This window comes from Rhinatrema bivittatum, chromosome 5 (genome assembly GCF_901001135.1).
Source record: "Rhinatrema bivittatum chromosome 5, aRhiBiv1.1, whole genome shotgun sequence".
Lineage (NCBI taxonomy): Eukaryota > Metazoa > Chordata > Amphibia > Gymnophiona > Rhinatrematidae > Rhinatrema > Rhinatrema bivittatum.
Window position 1 is genome coordinate 325,201,469 of NC_042619.1, and position 22,293 is coordinate 325,223,761.

General features: G+C 48.1%; 1 protein-coding gene across 3 annotated transcripts in view; it reads left to right on the plus strand.

Annotated features, from left to right (window-relative positions):
- PUDP (pseudouridine 5'-phosphatase) overlaps positions 1-22,293 on the plus strand; it is a 789,960-nt gene that overhangs the window by 397,783 nt on the left and 369,884 nt on the right. For all 3 annotated transcript variants that reach the window (XM_029604431.1, XM_029604429.1, XM_029604430.1), the window contains one exon: positions 20,884-20,989. In XM_029604431.1, coding sequence (XP_029460291.1) covers positions 20,884-20,989 — 106 coding nt within the window. The remainder of the gene's footprint in view (positions 1-20,883; positions 20,990-22,293) is intronic.

The window sequence follows — 22,293 nt, forward strand, 5'->3', positions numbered from 1 at the left end:
TCCTAGGCATGGGAATTTACTGTTTGGACAGGACAGTGAGTGATTAGATGACCAAGTTCTCCACAATACAAACAAGGTCCATCCTGTTGGCATCTCTGATGTTTGTCAGGAGTCAAGCGACCACAACCCAATTGCATGGGTTCATCCATCTGTTTTTCAGGAGACGAAGGTGGATGTGAGGCAGGAGAAGAATGTCGATTATGGCTGACGGCAGCCGCACACATCCTCGGGAACTGTAGCTCGTGGCTCTCTCCTGCAAACTTTGATTGATCCTGCCTGCTAACTTGATAAGAGCGTCCAGAGAGGCTGGAAGTTCACAGGCCACCAACTCATCCTTGATTCTGAGTGCTAACCCATCCAAAAAGATAGACCAGAGGCAGTCCTCCCCCAATGGAGTTCAGTAGCCAGTGTACGAAATTCAACTGTATAATCTGCCAGGGAACACCTGTCCTGGCGGATACGCAGGAGTTCAGATCTGGAAGCCGCCAAACAAACTGGTTCATCAAAGACTGTCCGAAAAAGGTCCAGGAATCGAGGAAGATCCCCGAGAAAAAAGTTCCAAACATTCCCACGGGGGGAAGTCCGGGCTAGAGCCTTACTCTCAAGTAAGGACAGAATAAAAGTAGTCTTCGCAACGCTGTTAAGAAACAACGCTGCCTGGAGGCAAAAGTACATGTTGCACTGGTTAAGGAATCCCCAACATTGCTGCAGATCCCCGGCATAATGAGGAGGAACAGGAAGCGAAATGACCAAGCATGTGGGTGGCACTGTCATCTGAAGACTCAATGTGGATGGGGTTGTATATGTACCTGCAGGTACCATGGAGTCAATATGGGCACTGAGATGCTCCATGGACACCGCGAGTGTCTCCAGGACCCTTTGCTGTTCCAGAATCTTTTGAGCTAGGTCCGGAATAGCCTCCACCAGATCTGTGGCCTTGGCAATCTGTTCTGCATGTTGACCCTAGGACTGAGGGGTAGTTATTTGTACCTGTGGAAAGACCCCCACCAGTCCCTACCATCAGCAGGTAAGGCTGGAGAGGAGCTTCACCACTACCAGCCCACTTTCCCCTTAGGTTGAGCCCTCAGGTACCGGGGCCAGCTGGACTTAAGTGGGAGTCTCTGTGGTCGATGTCCAGGCAAGGGTTGAGACAGGCAGTGATACTTGTGGTCGGTGTCCAGGCAAAGATCAAGGCAGGTGGTGATACTTGTGGTCAGTGTCCAGGCAAAGATCAAAGCAGGAGTCAGTCTGAGGAGCAGGATGGGACAGGAACTCAGGAAACTTAGGGAAACTCAAGAAGCTCAGGAAACCCAGGAAAACCAAGAAGACAGGAAGACCAGGAAGATCAAGAAGGTCAGGATCACCAGGAAGACCAGGAGTCTTGAAGCTCAGGAGTTTTGTTGCCAAGGCACTAGCAGAATGCAGGGACTAATCTTATATAGATCCTACACTATGATGTTATCTAAGAGGGCCATGAGAATATCTGTTACTGGCCCTTTAATTTAAAAGAAAACAGCATGCATGCTTGCCTAGGGAGCCAGATGAATGCTGGCAGTGCCGGAAGACCCACAGGCCTCAGTGAGATAGCCCGAGACATCCTGCCGCGCCATCAACCGAAGGAGAGGCAGGCCAGCCACAGGATGACAGTAGCAGGAAGAGGTAGGTTGGACGCGGCCATGGGACGACAGCGGCGAGGAGAAGCAGGTCAGACGTGGCTGTGGGATGGCAGCGGCGGGAAGAGGCAGTGGCAGGAAGAAGCAGGAAGGCACGAAATGACCTTGGTGAACCCCGGAATCCCGTTGACCATGCGACGGCTAGGCCCCGGACATGACCATGTGGCCCAGAATCCCGCTGGCCATGCCGCCGCAAAAGTAAATGGGATTGGACGCCGGGCAGGTCAGCTGATCCGCGCAACATTATGTAACTGGTACCCACATGTACCATGAAAGTTGGCTCCTCCCCAACACTCTAATATCTTATCTAAGTGGTACATGAGGGCCACTAGCTTCACACTAGGCAGGCCAGTTACCAAGCAATCCTCACACCCACCAGGCACCAAGTTATCTACATTCCTAATGATCAAATCACCCTCTACAATAGCCATCCTAACCCTTCCCTCTTGGACCCCTGGAGACAGGATCACTTTCTGCTGTACCAAGGTGATATTGTCCTGCCAAGTGACCTTATTTCTCCAAGGCATCAAAAAGACATGTTGCCTGGAGTTGGAACGTCTCTACTATATCCCTGAAAGTCTCTTCTATATACATTTCTGTCTGCCTCAGCTCCTCCAGGTCTGCCATTCTGACATCTAGAGATTGAACTTGTTCTCCTAGAGCCAAGAGTTCTTTGCACTGGGTGCATACATACAGTCTCACCAAAAGGAAGATAATTATACATGTGGCACTTAGTGCAAAAGACTGAATAGCCCCCAACTTGCTGCTGGACTTCTGTTTGCATCTTAATTTTATTGAGTTGCTAAAGTTTTAAAAGCTGATTAAGAAGTAGGTATGCCTCTCAATGTAAACGTGTTACGATTCCCGGCCATGGGACGCCATGGCAGGGCCCTTACCTTCCTCCGAGCCAGCCCTGTGGTATCTCCCAGTGGACCCCCGCACTTTCAGGGCCGCAGCTCGGCCGCTCTGCAGCGACATCTCCACAAGGGAGACACCACCGAGCTCTTGCACTTCCTCCGTCGGCTGGTAGCTCTGCCCCTAGGCACGCTCGCTCACAGGGGCTCAAGATTTAAAGGAACCAGCACGGGAAATTCAAGATCTTCCCCTAGAGTGATGTCAGATGCTGTGAGTACTCAAATCCTTGCTTAGACACTCCTTCCTTGCCTTGCAACGAGGTTCGCTCTTTGGAGTCTTGCTAGTTGTTGTCTTTTCCTGTTCCTGCCTTGTTCCTTCTCCAGCCGTTCCTTGCCTGCTCCTGACTTCGGCTCATCTTCTGGCTCCTGACTTCAGCTTGTCTCCTGGCTCCTGACTTCGGCTCGTCCTCTGGTATCCTCCTTGCTGCCTGTCTCTACTCTGGTTCATCTTCGGTCTCTGCTGTCTGCTGCCTGCCCTGACTCCTGGTTTGTCCTACTTCCTGCTTGTCTGTTGCCTGTTGTCTTCCGGACTGCTCCATCCAGGAGACCTCGCCTAAGTCCAAGCGGCTCGGGTCTTCACAGGCTCCTCCTGGGGGGACCTCGGGCTTCCAGTTGTGAAGTTCCAGTTGGTCTCCTGGTTCCAGCCACTCCTCTGCTTTGTAACTCCTGGACTACTCTTCAGGTACTCGCCTTCAGGAGACCGCACATAATTCCAAGCGGCTCAGATCCTCAAGGGCTCCTCCCAGGGGGATCTCGGGCTTCCAGTGGTGAAGATACGGTGGGTCTCCTGACTTAAACCACCTCCCAGCTACAACCTCCACTGTGGGCCTTCTCTCGGTGCGCTTTTACCATCTCTAGCTGGCTCAAGGGTCCACGAACTCAACAGTTTGGAAGGCCATGGACCCGGAAGACTTGGCCGGCATGCAGGCCATTCCTGGAATCGCCCAGTGGCTACAACAGCAGCAACATTGCTTAGATGTCCTGACGGCGACAGTAGAGAGGCTGGCAAACTGTTTGGACTCCACGCCCCTGGTAGCACCTCCTGCTTCAGTGCCAATGCCTAGTCCCGGACCTGCGGCCTCCACGCAACTACCTACGCCACCCAGGTACTCCGGGGAAGCAAAATAGTGCCGCGGGTTCCTTAACCAATACTACATAAGCTTCACATTACTGCCAACTGAGTTCCTGATGGAACTAGTAAAGACCAGCTATATTATGTCTTTGTTAGATGGGAGGGCCCTGGCCTGGGCCTCCCCATTATGGGAATGTAACAATCCTATCCTTGGAAACTTGCAACAGTTTGTGTCCACATTTAGACACATCTTTGATGAGCCTACCCATAAATCCATGGCGGTTGCCGAATTGCTACGACTACGCCAAGGCTCTCGTTCTCTTGCCAAATATGCGGTCGAATTCCGCACGCTGGCCACCAAGCTGGACTGGAGGGAAGACAGTCTTCATGGTATTTTCTTGGAAGGATTGTCTTTGCGCCTCAAGGATGAGCTAGCGGCACGGGACCTTCTGGATGACCTAGACGACATGATCAATCTGGCAGAAAGCGTCGACCGCCGACTCCAACAAAGGTTCCATGAAGGGAGATCGCTCCGTAGACCAGTTAACCTGGCACCTATGTTCTCTCGACCTTTGTCCTCCCCCTCCACTTCTTTAAGCAACCAAAGGGTGGAGCCTATGCAGCTGGGGCGAAGCCCTCTTTCTCAAGAGGAAAGGAGATGTTGATGTTCGCTAGGCCTTTGCCTATACTGTGGCAATAAGGGGCATTTCTTAGCCCAATGTGGTGAGTGGCCGGAAAACTCCAGAACCTAGGTGTCATTGGGGAGCTGACCCTAGGTGGTACTAATTCTGCTCCTCAATGTACTATACCAGTTACTCTCGAATTCCCTGGTGGTTCCTTCGACACGTTGGCGTTGGTTGACTCGGGAGCCAGAGGAAACTTCATTCTCACCAATCTCGTTCGGCAATTACAGCTCACCGTACAACCTCGAGTTCCTCCATTCCGAGTTTCTTCGATTCACGGAACTCCCCTCCCGGGGAGCATCTCTACCAGCACTAAATCCATAACTTTCCATACTGGCCTCTTGCATACAGAGGAGATTTCATTCCTTGTACTACAGAAGGTCATTCATCCGATTGTCCTGGGCCTGCCTTGGCTTCAAAGACACTCTCCTATCATCCACTGGGACACCTTGCAATTAGCTGCTTGGAGTCCACAATGCTTCTCTTCCTATTTACCAGCATTACCACGACCCAGTATACCATTATTGGTGACCTCCCTCACGTTGCGACCTCAGTACTCTGAATACAAGGATGTATTCTCCAAGGAGATGGCAGAATTGCTGCCAGAACTTCATTCAATTGCACTATCAATCTACTACCTGGAACAACTCCACCTCGGAGTTGAATATACCCCTTGTCCCTTCCAGAGACACAAGCTATGTCCAAATACTTTAAGGAGAATTTGGAGCGTGGCTTCATTCGCCCTTCGAACTCGCCTGCAGGAGCAGGATTTTCTTTGTCACAGAGAAAGATAGTTCTCTTAGACCTTGCATCGATTTCTGTGGCCTCAATGCCATCACTCACAGAGACAGATTCCCTCTGCCACTTATCCCGGAACTCCTGGACCGATTACAAGGAGTCAAGGTGTTCACAAAACTCGATCTCCGTGGGGCCTACAACCTCGTGAGAATTCGTCCTGGGGACGAATGGAAGACCGCGTTCAATACGCGCGATGGACACTATGAGTATCTCGTGATGCCGTTCGGGCTATGCAACACCCCGGTGGTCTTCCAAAACTTGATGAACGAGGTACTACGAGATATGCTCCATTCATCTGTCATTGTCTATTTGGATGACGTTCTAATTTACTCTAAGGACATTGCTATGCATCGTCAGCAAGTAAAACAGGTGCTATAGTGACTGAGAGACAACCGCCTGTTCGCCAAATTGGAAAAATGCCTATTTGAACAAGAGTCATTACCCTTCTTGGGTTATATTTGTCAGTCGGGGACAACCCCGACTGGCCTTTAAATCAGCGCGGCAGTCCGGCAGAGCCCTCTTCTTCCTCCACTGCGGCGTTTCGATGCCAGGCCTGCGCGTTCGGCGCCGGAGACCCGCCGGGATAAGGCTTTAATCCTCTTACCCTCAGCCGCCGCCAGCGCCAACCACGAGGCAGCCCAACCCAGGACCCGAGCTGCTTCCTCCTCTTCACTCTGGAGCCAATCAGAAGCTGCTGCCAATCAGCCAATCAGGGGACAGCCCCGACTGGCCTTTAAATCAGCGCGGCAGTCCGGCAGAGCCCTCTTCTTCCTCCACTGCGGCGTTTCGAGGCCAGGCCTGCGCGTTCGGCGTCGGAGACCCGCCGGGATAAGGCTTTAATCCTCTTACCCTCAGCCGCCGCCAGTGCCGATCACGAGGCAGCCCAACCCAGGACCCGAGCCGCTTCCTCCTCTTTGCTCTGGAGCCAATCAGAAGCCGCCGCCGATCAGCCAATCAGGGGACAGCCCCGACTGGCCTTTAAATCAGCGCGGCAGTCCGGCAGAGCCCTCTTCTTCCTCCACTGCGGCGTTTCGAGGCCAGGCCTGCGCGTTCGGCGTCGGAGACCCGCCGGGATAAGGCTTTAATCCTCTTACCCTCAGCCGCCGCCAGCGCCAACCACGAGGCAGCCCAACCCAGGACCCGAGCTGCTTCCTCCTCTTCACTCTGGAGCCAATCAGAAGCTGCTGCCAATCAGCCAATCAGGGGACAGCCCCGACTGGCCTTTAAATCAGCGCGGCAGTCCGGCAGAGCCCTTTTCTTCCTCCACTGCGGCGTTTCGAGGCCAGGCCTGCGCGTTCGGCGCCGGAGACCCGCCGGGATAAGGCTTTAATCCTCTTACCCTCAGCCGCCGCCAGCGCCAACCACGAGGCAGCCCAACCCAGGACCCGAGCTGCTTCCTCCTCTTCACTCTGGAGCCAATCAGAAGCTGCTGCCAATCAGCCAATCAGGGGACAGCCCCGACTGGCCTTTAAATCAGCGCGGCAGTCCGGCAGAGCCCTCTTCTTCCTCCACTGCGGCGTTTCGAGGCCAGGCCTGCGCGTTCGGTGTCGGAGACCCGCCGGGATAAAGCTTTAATCCTCTTACCCTCAGCCGCCGCCAGCGCCAACCACGAGGCAGCCCAACCCAGGACCCGAGCTGCTTCCTCCTCTTCACTCTGGAGCCAATCAGAAGCTGCTGCCAATCAGCCAATCAGGGGACAGCCCCGACTGGCCTTTAAATCAGCGCGGCAGTCCGGCAGAGCCCTCTTCTTCCTCCACTGCGGCGTTTCGAGGCCAGGCCTGCGCGTTGGCGCCGGAGACCCGCCGGGATAAGGCTTTAATCCTCTTACCCTCAGCCGCCGCCAGCGCCGATCACGAGGCAGCCCAACCCAGGACCCGAGCCGCTTCCTCCTCTTTGCTCTGGAGCCAATCAGAAGCCGCCGCCGATCAGCCAATCAGGGGACAGCCCCGACTGGCCTTTAAATCAGCGCGGCAGTCCGGCAGAGCCCTCTTCTTCCTCCACTGCGGCGTTTCGAGGCCAGGCCTGCGCGTTCGGCGCCGGAGACCCGCCGGGATAAGGCTTTAATCCTCTTACCCTCAGCCGCCGCCAGCGCCGACCACAAGGCAGCCCAACCCAGGACCCGAGCCGCTTCCTCCTCTTTGCTCTGGAGCCAATCAGAAGCCGCCGCTGATCAGCCAATCGGAGGACAGCCCCGACTGGCCTTTAAATCAGTGCGTCAGCTAGGCGCCGAGCGTCGCACACCGAAGGAGCACAGCAAAGAGGCAGGCCCCTTTATGCACCCCTTCGTGGAGCCATGGAGTGCAGTCGCAACCCCTCTCTAGCTGCAGTCACTATTGCCCACGTTAGCATTCGCCTCAGACCTCAGACAAACCAATATCTCTTCAGTCACCACATCCACCAAGCACTCAAGCAACCTCAGCTTCAACCTACTCTGGCGTTTATCTTCCCAGCCTACATCCAGCATTCAACTCACATCCAGCCTGCATTCCACGGACCTCAACTCCTAGCCAAACCCCTCAGCTCGACCAGAACGCTATTCTCCTACTCGAAGCGGACCCATCAGGCACAGTCCAGTTCGACCCGAGCACGCACTGGCCATCGTCGCTCCGCCCTTTCACCTCACCAGCTCCCCCTGCCAGTTCAACATCTCCCTCTCTCTCCAGGATGCGCTCCTTCACTATCCCTATAATCTACAACCACTCGGCCAGACCGCCTAAACCCAAATCAATTGCTCTTCCTTCCAGCCGTCAACAGAGGTTCATTCCCATCATGATATCACCGGTCACACAAATACTCGGCCTTTCACTATTCTCACTTACTCTATTCAACGCCCAATCCATCACCAAGACAACTCACATACTCAACGACTACCTGTTAGAAACCAAACCAGACATCTGTGCAATCACAGAAACCTGGTTGAAACCCTCGGACACAGTTTTAATAAATCAGCTCCCCATTCAATCCTACGACCTCCTCTCAGTTCCTAGACTCAAAAAAGAGAGAAGGAGGGCTGCTCTTAGCCACAAAAAAAGGGCTTGGCCTAACACTTCATCTCTCAAATGCTACAACTAACCTAGAATTCGCCTTCTTTAAATCCAGCTTTCTTCAAATCGGCCTAATTTACGCCCCCCCAGGAACACGAGATTCTGACACTTCACCGGTCATTGAACTCATCGCAAAACACTTCAATGCGGACAAACCAGCCATCCTGATGGGAGACTTTAACCTGCATGTGGATGCCCGGCCACTTTCTTCGAACTGCAAAACCCTACTCACCGCACTCAGCCATCTGGGATTCAGACAAATTGTCAACAGTCCAACCCACAAAGCGGGCCACACATTAGACCTCATTTTCATAAATGAGGGCATCTCGCTAGCAGCCAATCCAATTTGCTCTCCAGTCCCATGGTCGGATCACCAGATCATCTCCACGGTCCTAGAGATCCCCAGGCTTTCCCTATAAACTCGGTAACATTCAGGAAACCCTGTTCCAGAGAACTCCTTAGTACACAGCTCTCCAATGAATTAGCCCAATTGGATCTCTCTTACGCCAACACGGCGACCTCCTCCTGGACCAACATCACCAGCAAAGTAGCCGAATGAACCTGCCCATTGATCACAAAAACACTTCATCCTAATAGGGACAACAGGAAACCATGGTTCACACCTGAATTGAAGTCCCTCAAGCAGGATCTCAGAAGTCACGAACACAGTTGGTGCAAAAATCCCTCCACCACAACCTTAGCAGCCTACAAATCATGCCTAAATGCCTATAGGAACGTCATCAACAGAACAAAGAGAGAATTTTTCTCAAAAAAGATCCATCACTTCTTCGATTCCAAAGCTCTGTTCTTCCATCATATCAGCCCTCACCAAACTGTCCACTCCTCTCATTCCAGACGACCAAGCCACCAGTAAAGCCATAGAATTGGCAGACTTCTTTGAGAAAAAAATTTCCACCCTCACAGCACCTCTCACGACGCCCATTCCTTCGCCTCCCCTCTCACCCCCCACCTGTCATCAACAAAACTCATCTCTAGTCTCCTTTGAGTCCACGTCTTCTCTTGAAATAGAAAATATCCTCAAGAAAATTAAACCCTCTTCACACCTGTTAGACCACATTCCGTCCAACCTGCTCTTCACCATTCTGAATATCATCGCCAAGCCTATAGCAGAAGTCATAAACTGCTCTCTTGCTCAAGGGCTTGTCCCAGACCAACTCAAGCTTGCTATGCTGAAACCTCTATTAAAAAAACCCAACCTATCACCATCAGACCCAGCCAACTTCCGCCCCATAGCGAATCTGCCCATGATCACCAAACTCATGGAAAAAATCGTAAACAAACAGCTATCTGAATACCTTGAAGAAAACGATATTCTCGCCCCAACACAATTTGGCTTCCGTAAGGCACTAAACACGGAATCATTACTATCCTCCCTCTCGGACACCATCCTCCTAAACTTGGAAAAAGATCAACCATATCTTCTCGCTCTTCTGGATCTATCCGCGGCTTTTGACACCGTGAACCACACTATTCTATTACAGCGACTTGAAGACATTGGCATCAAGGGCACTGCTTTCAATTGGTTCAAATCCTTCCTAGAAAACAGGTTCTTCAAAGTGAGGATCAATAATAAAGAATCACACCCAGTCAGATCCAACCTGGGAGTCCCCCAGGGATCATCTATCTCACCCACTGTATTCAACATCTACCTCCTTTCGCTCTGCCATCTACTCACCAACCTAAACTTAACTCACTACCTCTATGCGGATGACATTCAGATCCTCATCCCTATCACAGAGTTGCTTCACAAAACATGGTCTCATTGGAATAGTTGCCTCCAGGCCATCAATGACTTCTCACAAACCTTAACCTTGTCCTCAATACCAACAAGACAGAGATCCTTCTAATAGCTCAGGACAACAACAACACCCCGCTCAACTCACCGAGCTCATCCCAACCATCCAAAATTCCATTTAATCACGCACCACATGTGAGAGACCTGGGTGTTCTGCTCGACAACCAGTTTAACTTGAAAAAATTCATCAATAACACCTCCAAGGAATACATCTACAAATTGCAAGTACTCAGAAAACTAAAGCCACTCCTACACCTCCGGGACTTCCGCTTGGTGCTCCAATCAATCATCTTGTCTAAAGTTGATTACTGCAACTTCCTTCTTCTGGGTCTACCAGATAACACCATTAAACCCTTACAGATGGTCCAGAACATGACCGCCAGGATACTCACCAACGCTAACAAAAGAGATCACATCACCCCCATCCTTCAGAACCTTCACTGGTTACCAATCAAATTCAGGATTCTCTTCAAAGCCCTCATGATGATCCATAAAGCCCTTCATAATATTGCCCCCCTCAATCTAGCCATCCAACTACGGCCACACTTCTCAAATAGACCAATCAGAAGAGCATACAAAAACACTCTTTACACACCTCCTGCTAAAACTTCATTAAGGAAGCATGCACTGTCCACAGCTGCCCCCCCCCCCTTTGGAACTCCCTCCCTCCGGACCTCCGACAAGAACCCTGCCCCCTGGTTTTTAAAAAGAAGCTGAAAACATGGCTATTCAGCCAGGCCTTCGTGGAGAGATAATCCTCCCACTGTAACTTCCCGCCAGCTGATTCAGCTCTACCCATCAGCTACTCCTGTATTTCCCGTTATCATGGTGTTCCCCCAAGTTTTATTTTATTTTGAGGTTTCCTCCTATATAGCCCTATGTTTTATATTACACCTCAGTATATTTCTATTGTACCAAATGTTCTCTGTTGACTCTTGTTCATTATAATTCATGTTCTTTGTATCCGCCTCACGGCGACTGTTCAGTTTATATGTAAACCGGTGTGATATGTATCCTATACAGGAACATCGGTATATAAAAGTTAAAAATAAATAAATACATACATAAATAAAATAGTAGAGGTAGACGCTTCTGACCTGGCAGTGGGAGCTGTGCTCAGTCAAATCTCCAACAAGGGCAAGCTACTCCCCTGTTCCTACTTTTCTCGAAAATTCTCTCCAGCCAAAAGAAACTATGGAATCGGTGACAAAGAGCTTTTGGCCATCAAGCTAGCTTTCGAGGAGTTGTGACAATGGTTGGAGGGGGCTCAACATCCCATAGTGGTATACACAGACCACAAAAATCTAGAATTCTTGTGCTGTGCCCAACGACTAAATCCAAGACAGGCTCGTTGGTCTTTGTTCTTTAGTCAGTTCAATTTCTCCCTACGTTACTGTCCAGCGTCAAAGAATTTATTTAAGAGTTTTTATATACCGTCATTAAGTTCTTCACCATCACAACAGTTTACAACGGTTTATCTGTGCAGACGCACTTTCCCATACTATGAAAACAGAGGACACACCTACTCCACCTCAGTATATTTTAGATCCTGCAAAGGTCCTACTGGCCACCACAGACATAACCCCCATCGGCAAGACAGTAGTGCCTCTTCACTTGAGAAGGGAAGTTCTCGCTTGGGCCCACAATTCCCTTACTGCAGGACATCGTGGTAGGGTACGAACATTGGAATTGCTCACATGCTACTACTGGTGGCCTCTAGTAAGAAGGGGCGTTCGAGTCTACGTTGACTCTTGTCTGGCTTGTGCAAAACAGAAACCGATATCAGGCTGTCCTTGGGATCTGCTCCAGCCACTTCCCATCCCGGTTGAGCCGTGGACCCACTTATCTACGGACTTTATAACAGAATTGCCCCCTTCTGAAGGGAAGACAGTCATATGGGTCACAGTGGACAGATTTTCTAAAATGGCTTATTTTGTCCCATTACCTAAACTTCAGTCTGCTCCTGAGTTAGCCCAACTCTTTTCACAGTACATATTTCGTGCCCATGGACTGCCACTCCACATTATGTCAGACCGTGATCCTCAGTTTACCGCAAAGTACTAGAAGGCTCTCTGTAAACAATTTGGAGTCCATTTGGATTTTACCTCTGCGTTTCACCCCCAGAGCAATGGACAAGCAGAACGAACCAATCATTCCCTAAAGGCTTTCCTCAGAGCCTTCGTTGGGGAAAAACAAGATAATTGTGTGTCCCTACTACCATGGGCCGAGTTCTCGTACAACCATCATGTGCATTCAGCTGCGGGGACATCCCCTTTTCAGCTTGTCTATGGTAGACAACCCAAGCCTCCTCTACCTCTTCTTTTGTCAGGGCCTTCCCCTGCAGCTCAGCTCTCTGTGCAGCAGCTTCATTCTCTTTGGGAGTCTACTCAACTCAAGTTGCAGCGAGCAGCGGCCACCTCTAAAAGAAACGCTGATAAACATCGTCATCCAGCTCCAGTATTTCAACCAGGAGATAGAGTATGATTGAGTACCAAACATATCCACCTCCGCTTGCCTTCCATGCGTCTAGCCCTTAAGATCATTGGGCCCTTTACCATTTCAGAAAGAGTTGGTATTGTCTCTTATTGCTTACATCTCCCCAGTACCTTGAAGATTTACAACGTCTTCCACGTATCTCTGCTGAAACCTCTGATCCTCTCTAAATATCACCGCAGTCCACTGGATTCTTCACAGCCAATCGCTGATGATGACTCCATCTATCAAGTCCGGGATGCCTTGGATGTTCGCTTCCATCTTCGAAGATGGAAATATTTATTGTCTTGGGAGGGCTGTGGCCCTGAGGACAATACTTGGGAGCCAGCGGCCAATATTTTAGACAAATCGCTTCTCCATCGTTTCCATCAGGAGCATCCGAACGCGCCAGGACCCCCAAGGAGGGGGCATAAGAGGAGGGTACTGTTATTATTCCTGACCATGGGACTCCACGGCAGGGTCCTTACCTTCCTCCAAGCCAGCCCCGCGGTATCTCCTGGCGCCCACCCCCCCCCCACCCCGCACTTTCGGGGACACAGCTCGGCTGCTTTGCAGCAGCGTGTCCACGAGGGAGACACTGCCAAGCTCCTGCACTTCCTCCATCAGCTGGTAGCTCCGCCCCCTAGGCACGCACGCTCACAGGGGCTCCATATTTAAAGGGACCAGCGCGTGAAATTCAAGATCTTCCCCTAGAGTGACGTCAGACGCTGTGAGTACTTAAACCCTGCTCAGACTCTCCTTCCTTGCCTTGCAACAAGGTTCACTCTTTGGAGTCTTGCTAGTTGCTGTCTTTTCCTGTTCCTGCCTTGTTCCTTCTCCAGAACTTCCTTGCCTGCTTCTGACTTTGGCTCGTCTCCTGGCTCCTGACTTTGGCTCGTCTCCTGGCTCCTGACTTCGGCTCATCTCTGGTATCCTGCTTGCTGCCTATCTCGACTCTGGTTCATCTTCGCTCACTGCTGTCTGCTGTCTGCCCCGACTTCTGGCTTGTCCTACTTCCTGCTTGGCTGTTGCCTGTTGTCTTCCGGACTGCTTCATCCAGGAGACCTTGCCTAAGTCCAAGTGGCTTGGGTCCTCACGGGACCTTCCTGGGGAGACCTCGGGCTTCCAGTGGTGAAGTTACGGTTGGTCTCCTGTCTTGAACAGCCTCCTGGCTATGACCTCCATTGTGGGCCTTCTCACAGTGCACTTTCACCATCTCTAGCCGGCTCAAGGGTTCACGAACTCAACAAAAGGTTTTTTTAATTTAACTAGGGTTTTTACATTATTTATTTGGTGTCTTTATATTTAAGGCTTTTAAATTGATAACTAGATGACTTATGTTAATGACCAGCAACAATACTAAAATTAGTCAATTACTAAAATCAGGGTTAATTGTATGATAATCTAAATCACATATTGACTCTTCTTTTGAAGACTTTCCTCTTAACTAGGGGTGGAGTAATCTATATAACAAAAGAAGTGACTGCAGTGAGTAGAAAATGGGGAGGGGGGTGGGTGGAGATCCATGATCCAATACTTTCTTCTCTTCAGATCAAGTAAATGACCTTTGCATCTCACAATTCTAATACTTATAAATAATAACCTTTGCTAGCTCACAAAATTGATCCAAAGTATATTATCCATAAACACATACAATTCTTTACAACTGCAAATACTAACCTACACTAGCTCGCAAAATTAATCAAAAGTCTGTTTTCCCTAAACACACATGATTCTTAAAACTTGTAAACAATACTAGCCTTAAAAAACTAAGACACAATATACACAGTCGATAATAGTTTAGCCCTTTCAGAAAATATTTTTTTTCAAGATTTAAGCTTTCTTTCACAGCAAATCCAACTTACCAGCAGTAGATGAAGGTTCTGCAGTCAACATTCCCTCTGGTTGTATGCTCAGAAAAGAAGGAACAGATTTTAGTGATGTTATAAAGGAAAAACAATATGCTTTAACAGTGTTTTCGATGTGCAAAGAGAAGGAGAGAGAGGCATCAAAGATAATTCCAAGTTAAAGGGCTTGTTACGGCTATGGCTGCTGTGCAACCGCCTCACCACCAGGGGTCCCTCTAGAGCTGGATCTCCTGACAGGCCCAGTCCATCTCCCTTCTCCTCTCTATGTTCTGGGCTGTCCCTTATAACCCTGCCTGACAGTTCCCTCAGTGCTTCGGCATCGAGCTCGCCTGGGCTCCCTGCTCTAGCCTTCCTTGCTTGCTGTGCATTTGGTCCCTGGACCTTCCCTTGCCTTGCGCGGCCTTCGGGCCTTATTCCTTGCCTTGCCTTGCGCGGCCTTCGGGCCTTATTCCTTGCCTTGTCTTGCCTTGCCTTGTGTGGCCTACAGGCCTTCTGTGTGTGTGTGGCCTACGGGCCTTCTGACCTGCCTTGCCCTGCTTACGGTGTGTGGCCTACGGGCCTTCGGTGTGTGTGTGTGGCCTACGGGCCTTCTCTGCCTTGCCCTGCTTACGGTGTGTGGCCTACGGGCCTTCTGTGTGTGTGTGGCCTACGGGCCTTCGGTGTGTGTGTGTGGCCTACGGGCCTTCTCTGCCTTGCCCTGCTTACGGTGTGTGGCCTACGGGCCTTCTGTGTGTGTGTGGCCTACGGGCCTTCTCTGCCTTGCCTTGCTTACGGTGTGTGGCCTACGGGCCTTCTGTGTGTGTGTGTGGCCTACGGGCCTTCTCTGCCTTGCCCTGCTTACGGTGTGTGGCCTTCGGGCCTTCTGTGTGTGTGTGGCCTACGGGCCTTCTGACCTGCCTTGCCCTGCTTACAGTGTGTGGCCTACGGGCCTTCTGACCTGCCTTGCCCTGCTTACTGTGTGTGGCCTACGGGCCTTCTGTGTGTGTGTGGCCTACGGGCCTTCTGACCTGCCTTGCCCTGACCCAGCCTGAACCCAGACACTGCTACTTGCCGCCTGCCCTGACCCAGCCTGAACCCAGACACTGCTACTTGCCGCCTGCCCTGACCCAGCCTGGACCCAGACACTGCTACTTGCCGCCTGCCCTGACCCAGCCTGGACCCAGACACTGCTACTTGCCGCCTGCCCTGACCCAGCCTGGAACCAGACACTGTTTCTAGCCATTCCTGTCTCTCTCCACCTGGAGCCACCCTGCTGGGTGGTGTTCACGACTCCTGACCGGAGCCCAAGCGTAACAGGGCTGAGGTAACCAGGAGGAAGAGAGTACCATCAACAGAGACAGCAAAGGAAGAAAGGTTTGGAGGGGGGAGAAGAAGTTCAGTTCTGTCCATGTTAAGTTGGCAACAGAACATCCAGGTGGTGATGTCAGACAAGCAGGCTGAAATTTGGGATTAGATGGGTGAAATTTCTGGTGTAGAGAGGTAGATCTGGGAGTCATCAGCATAAAGGTGGTACTGAAAGCCATGGGAGAAGATCAGAGCACTGAGGGTAGAAATATAAAGAGAAGAGAGAAGAGAGCCCAGGACAGAGATTTGAGGCACATTGATCAATAGCAGAATAGTGATGGAGAAAAAAACACTGGAAGATACAGTAAAAGTACAATAAGAGAAGTAAGAAGAAAACCTAGATACAGCAGAGTCCTGAAATTCAATCGGGTACATTATGTCAAGGAGAAGCCAGTGACCAATGATGTTAAATAAGTGGATAGTACAAGGAGAATGAAGATTAAGGAAAAGCCCTTGGTCTTGGCCACAAGAGGTAGCCCGAGCATTGGCAAGATCAGTCTCCATAGAATGAGAGGGTGAAAGCCAGACTGGACTGGATCCAGAATGCCTTGAGATGAAAGTCAAGATAGTAGAGGTGAATGGTATGTCAAGCATTTTGGATATGAAAAGAAGGCGAGAGAGGGGACAATAGATATCAGGGAAGGTTCGGAGAAAGTTTTGAGGAACAGTGTGATCACAACATGCTTGAAGAAAGAAGGGACAGTCAGAATTGCAAGTAATTGACTGAAGAAGTGACAGATGATTTTCAGAAGGCGTTGACAAAGTTCCTCTTGAGAGGCTTCTAGGAAAAGTAAAAAGTCATGGGATAGGTGGCGATGTCCTTTCGTGGATTGCAAACTGGCTAAAAGACAGGAAACAGAGAGTAGGATTAAATGGACAATTTTCTCAGTGGAAAAGAGTGAGCAGTGGAGTGCCTCAGGGATCTGTATTGGGACTTTTACTTTTCAATATATTTATAAATGATTTGGAAAGAAATACGACGAGTGAGGTAATCAAATTTGCAGATGATACAAAATTGTTCATAGTAGTTAAATCACAAGCAGATTGTGATAAATTGCAGGAAGTCCTTGTGAGACTGGAAAATTGGGCATCGAAATGGCAGATGAAATTTAATGTGGATAAGTGCAAGGTAATGCATATAGGGAAAAATAACCCATTCTATAGTTTCAAAATGTTAGGTTCCATATTAGGAGCTACCACCCAAGAAAGAGATCTAGGCGTCATAGTGGATAACAAATTGAAATCATCAGTTCAGTGTGCTGCGGCAGTCAAAAAAGCAAACAGAATGTTGGGAATTATTAGAAAGAGAATGGTGAATAAAACAGAAAATGTCATAATGCCTCTGTATCGCTCCATGGTGAGACTGCATCTTGAATACTGTGTACAATTCTGGTCACTGCATCTCCAGGAACTTTATGTCTCTAGCAAGTCCTGATGTTACATTTACCCAGTCAATATTGGGGTAATTAAAATCTAAAGTATATCAGAGCAGACTGCACTTTGAGATAATCTCACATCAAACGAAAAGTGCAGGAGGAGGGTCAATCCTGACAAAAGACTCCAAATGGATTTTGAAAGTAGATAAAGATTTTTATTCATTTATGAGGCAACTCCACTGATTCAAATCCCAAGCACTGCTTAACGGCGTCCCCCGACACGGTCCCGTGTTTCGCCTAGGGCTGCATCGGGAGGGTAACGCCAACAGGGTTTCTCAATAGAAAGGCTAAAACAAATTAAACAAAACGTCAGGATGCTATATAGGACTTACGCCGAGTAAAAATACAAACAATGATCATTCACAATAACTCTTACCTGACAGCTTGGTTTTCTGAATTCTGACAGCGTCTAGGGTTAGTGCGCTCCCTGTCAGAATTCAGAAAACCAAGCTGTCAGGTAAGAGTTATTGTGAATGATCATCGTTTGTATTTTTACTCGGCGTAAGTCCTATATAGCATCCTGACGTTTTGTTTAATTTGTTTTAGCCTTCCTATTGAGAAACCCTGTTGGCGTTACCCTCCCGATGCAGCCCTAGGCGAAACACGGGACCGTGTCGGGGGACGCCGTTAAGCAGTGCTTGGGATTTGAATCAGTGGAGTTGCCTCATAAATGAATAAAAATCTTTATCTACTTTCAAAATCCATTTGGAGTCTTTTGTCAGGATTGACCCTCCTCCTGCACTTTTCGTTTGATGTGGGGTAATTAAAATCTCCCATTATTATTGCACTGGTCAGCATGGGGAATGGCACTATAGCCAGAGGTGCTCTAAAGAGTGGGCACAGGAACTCTGAAGGTGAGCCAAAAGTGGGATTTTGACATTCTTTATAGGAAGGTGGAGGTATGGAGTAAGAGTGCCCAAAGCAGAGGAAAATATAGCGTTATAAGAAACAATCTCCTCAACATAATCCAACAAGGCTTTAGAGGAGAGGAGAGATGAGACAGCACTGGAGAGGATACTGGGGTTAATAACTCAGATATTCCTCAGTATGTTAGTGGTGTTTGGATGAAATTGTGGGGGACGATGGTTTAAATGTTAAGGTGTCAGATGGTGGTCAGAGAAGGGAACAACAGAGGAGGAGAAGAAGCCTGAGATAGTGCAAATGGAAGAAAGGACTAGGCTGAGGAAGTGGCTATGCTGGAGAATGGGAGCAACAGAGCATAGTTTGAATGAAATATTTAAGATGAGGAACTAAGAGTCAGCGAGGTTATCAGCATGGAAATTATAGTCCCATGAATAAAGAAAGGGAAAAAATGGTTTTGAGGGAAAAAGGAAAGCCAGGAATCTGACCTTGCCCCCAGATGATTCGGCTTGGTCCTCTGGGGATCACAATGAGAGCCAAAATGATTTGAGCCATTGGATTCAGAGAGCTCCATGAATATTCATATCTATGTATCTATTCCTGTAAGTAGAAGAATATTGTGGAACTCTTGTTTAAAGTATTGTGAAGTTTGTCTAACTGGATTAACTGATCTAAACAGAATCTTGGACTGTGTTTTATTATCCCTAGACCAGCAATTCTCAACTGGTGTGTTGTGACACACCAGTGTGTCACCATGCACCAGCAGGTGTGTTGTATGCTACCCGCAGCCGGCGGGGTTGAAGACTGGAGCTGCTGGCCACCACTGCAGACCAGGCCAGTGGGGCCAAAGATTCAAAGACCAGAGCTGCTGGCCGCCATGGGAGACCAGGTTGGCGGGGCAGAAGAAACAAAGACCAGCGCTGCTAGCCACTGCCAGAGACCAGGTCGGCCGGGCCAAAGAAACAAAGATTGACGCTGCTGGCCACTGCCGGGGACCAGGTCAGCGAGGTCTAAGAGCCGAAGATCAGAGCCGCTGGCCACTGCTGCCCGAGACCAGGCCAGCAGGGCCGAAGATGAGCTGTTCAGCTGGGGGCTGGTGTGTGTGTGTATATTTGAAATTGGAAGGGTGCTTCTGTGTATGTGTGGTGTGTATGTGAGACAGGGAGGGTATTTCTGTGTGTGGGTGGTGTATATGTGAGACAGGGAGGGTGCTTCTATGTGGTGGTGCGAGAGAGAGATGGAGCATGTTTCTGGCTGGTTGTGGCTGTGAGAGAGAGAGGGGACATGTGTGTGATTGAACATGTTTGTAAGTAAGAGAGAGAGAGCATGTGTGTGATTGAAAGCCTGTGTGAAAGTAAGAGACAGAGAACCTTGCATGATTAAGAGAGACTGGCCAGAGAGGTAACGTGTATATGCTTGAGAAAGACTGATCAGGGAGATGACTGGTATGTGTGTGTGTGTGTGTGTGTGTGAGAGAGAGAGAGAGAGACTGATCAGGGAGATGATTGGTGTGTGAGAGACAGAAAGTGGTCCTGAGGATGTGACTGATGTGTGGGTGTGAGAGAGAGAACAGACTGGTTGTGGTCCCTGAGGAAGAGGACCATGAGGACAGCTTCAGCAGTTACTGCTGCTTCTGGTATGGCCTCCAAGGGAAAGGAGTAGGAGAACTGCTGGAAAGGGCAAATAAATGTAGCTTTTTAAGGTCATTTTTCTTGATTGACTGCCATTTTAATTATTGGCTATTATGTGATGTATTTGCTGTTTTGAAATATTTTATTGGTGTTTGAACAATTTTTAATAATATTTTAAAAGTTTTTAATTGTTAGATGTTGTTCTGTTATCAACTGAAACATTTATTCTTATAGTTTTACAATTATTTCTGTGTGGGAATCTATAACAGCTTGGCTTTTTCTGTTTTCCTAATTGGAGGTTTATTGGTGTTTAGGGCCTGGTTTAATATTTGTAGTGTTGCCTTTTTACAGGTAGGGCTGTTCCATTTGAATCATGCCATAATGCAGGTGTAACTTTGTGTGGATTAGTTTGTGTGCATTATTGCAGATCCTGGGACTATGTTAGGTGCTATATTTCTGTTTCCATTTCTCCAGATTTTGCACTGAATGCAGAGTGGCTTTTTTGGGTTTCCATTCCAGTATCTGTCTCCATATTTGTAATTTGTGGTCTTTCTGTACTTGGTGAAGGTCAATCTTGTGTGTATGACCGAGGTGAGGTATTTTACTAGCATGTAGGCAATTGTATCAGTCTTATTTGTTGTGCTTTCTCAAAGGACATGCATTGGTGGTGAACTGCTGTCTTTTTATAAGTAGGGCTACTGCGAGGGAGTTTGTGTTGCTGTTATTGAGATAACACCAGAATATCTTTTTTGTATGGCGAGTTGTACAGGGAATGTTCTAGTTCTGCTTTTCACCCATTACTGAGGGTCGGAGGTAGGGTTGGGATTAACCTTGTAACTGTCATGTATTTGGTGTGTCACGCATGTGGGAACTATCTATCAGGTGCGTCCCCAACAGACTAAGTAAGGTTACTATTTTCGTTTACCTAAAACATCTTTGAATAAACTCCTGCACATACTTTGAACTGCAGTTGGATCATATATGATAGCAAAGTCCTCAACCTCTGAAATATAATGAACATAAGTCTGAAAGGAAATAATGGTGGTCCAGAGCAAAACTACTAACATTTTGCTGTATGAGATCAGGCTTAAAAACTTAATATATCATATAGAAGAGATAAGGAAGGGATGTGATACACATTCAAATACCTCAAGGAATGTGTAATTCACAAGAAACATTTTTGGAGGAAAGGGCATTCTAGAAAAGAAGACACAATATGTTGCTCAAATGGTAATGAATCAGAAGTAATATTAGAAAATATTTCTTTTCAGCAAGGATCATGGGAGCATAGAACAGCCTCCAAACAGATATGGTGAATGCAAAAACAGAAATCATTTGAACACACAGGTCAATATTCAAAAGATCTTGATACCTAAGGTAGGTGCCTAGATTTGCAAATTAAAAATTATCCCTACCTGAGTTCCTAAATTTAGGCATGATCAGAGCAGAAGTCAGATCAGGGAAATGAAATTATGCACTCAGCATTGATTTCCAATGCTAGGCACTTAAAATTAGGAAAGTCAATAGCAGATCTAAATTTAGGCACCTCAGTTTACACTACAGTGCCTAAAATCTGTTGCCTATTTTCAGCAAATGCAGTCATCTAAGTATATATGTAATCAGGCACTTAGCTTTGGTACCTAAATTTAGAGACTCAACTTTCTCTGAATATATATCAGCCTCAGAGGATCCTTTCTTGAGAAGAAGTGAATAGAAAGCCAGATGTGTAAATGAGATCAACTATGCTCTACGGCATTAAAAAAAAGGAAACAAATTGGGCAGACTGGATGGGCTTTATATCTGCTGTCATATCTGTTTGTGTTTCTCCATTTTTATAATATTTGAAAATACTGTGTTATAGAATTTTGAAAATTAACTGGAAAAGGCAGGAACGCAGCAACTAACTCTCCCTACGGTAGTCGACCCGTTGCTGAGGCGATGCTCTGTTGCATAGATGGGGTTTAAATACTCAGGGATATGATGTTATCTGGGAGAGTGGTTTCTGCTGCAGGGTCTACATAGGCCGGCATGTACCATGCGTACGCAGCTAGAGGGAAGGTGACAGTGGGTGATGGCATAGTCGTCCTGGCCACGAGGTATGTTGTGGTTTCAGCAGGTCTAGTGGCACAAGGTGAGTGAGCTGGCAAACATAACAGACTGTCTCCATATACAGAATAAAAAGACCTTAAAGTACGAAGAAACGTGCAGACAAAAACTGACTGTGTTTACAGTGCAACAGTGGAAAAACAGAAACATCACAATTCCTCATAAAACATCAAACAATACAATCAAGAAATGTAACATATCAATCAAAATAGTAAAATGATACACATAAAAGATTAAATATGTCCAAGCAGCTGACAAATAGAATATCAGTCTACAGTTAGAGTCATAAAAATGTTTAGAGTTCACAAAAATCAATAAAAAATGTCAAAAGACCAAACATTTAAAACTAACAAGGATAAAGAAATTCCCTGCTCTCCATACCTGGGAACTTTTGATTTCCAGTCACCTTGAGATTGTTTTGGATTAATGGGGAGCAGGAGGCTGCACACATACTTTGTCCACTCTCTCTCATATATATATATATATATATATATATATATATATATATATATATATATATATATATGTGTGTATAAACACACGCGCACACACACACACACACACACACACATTCA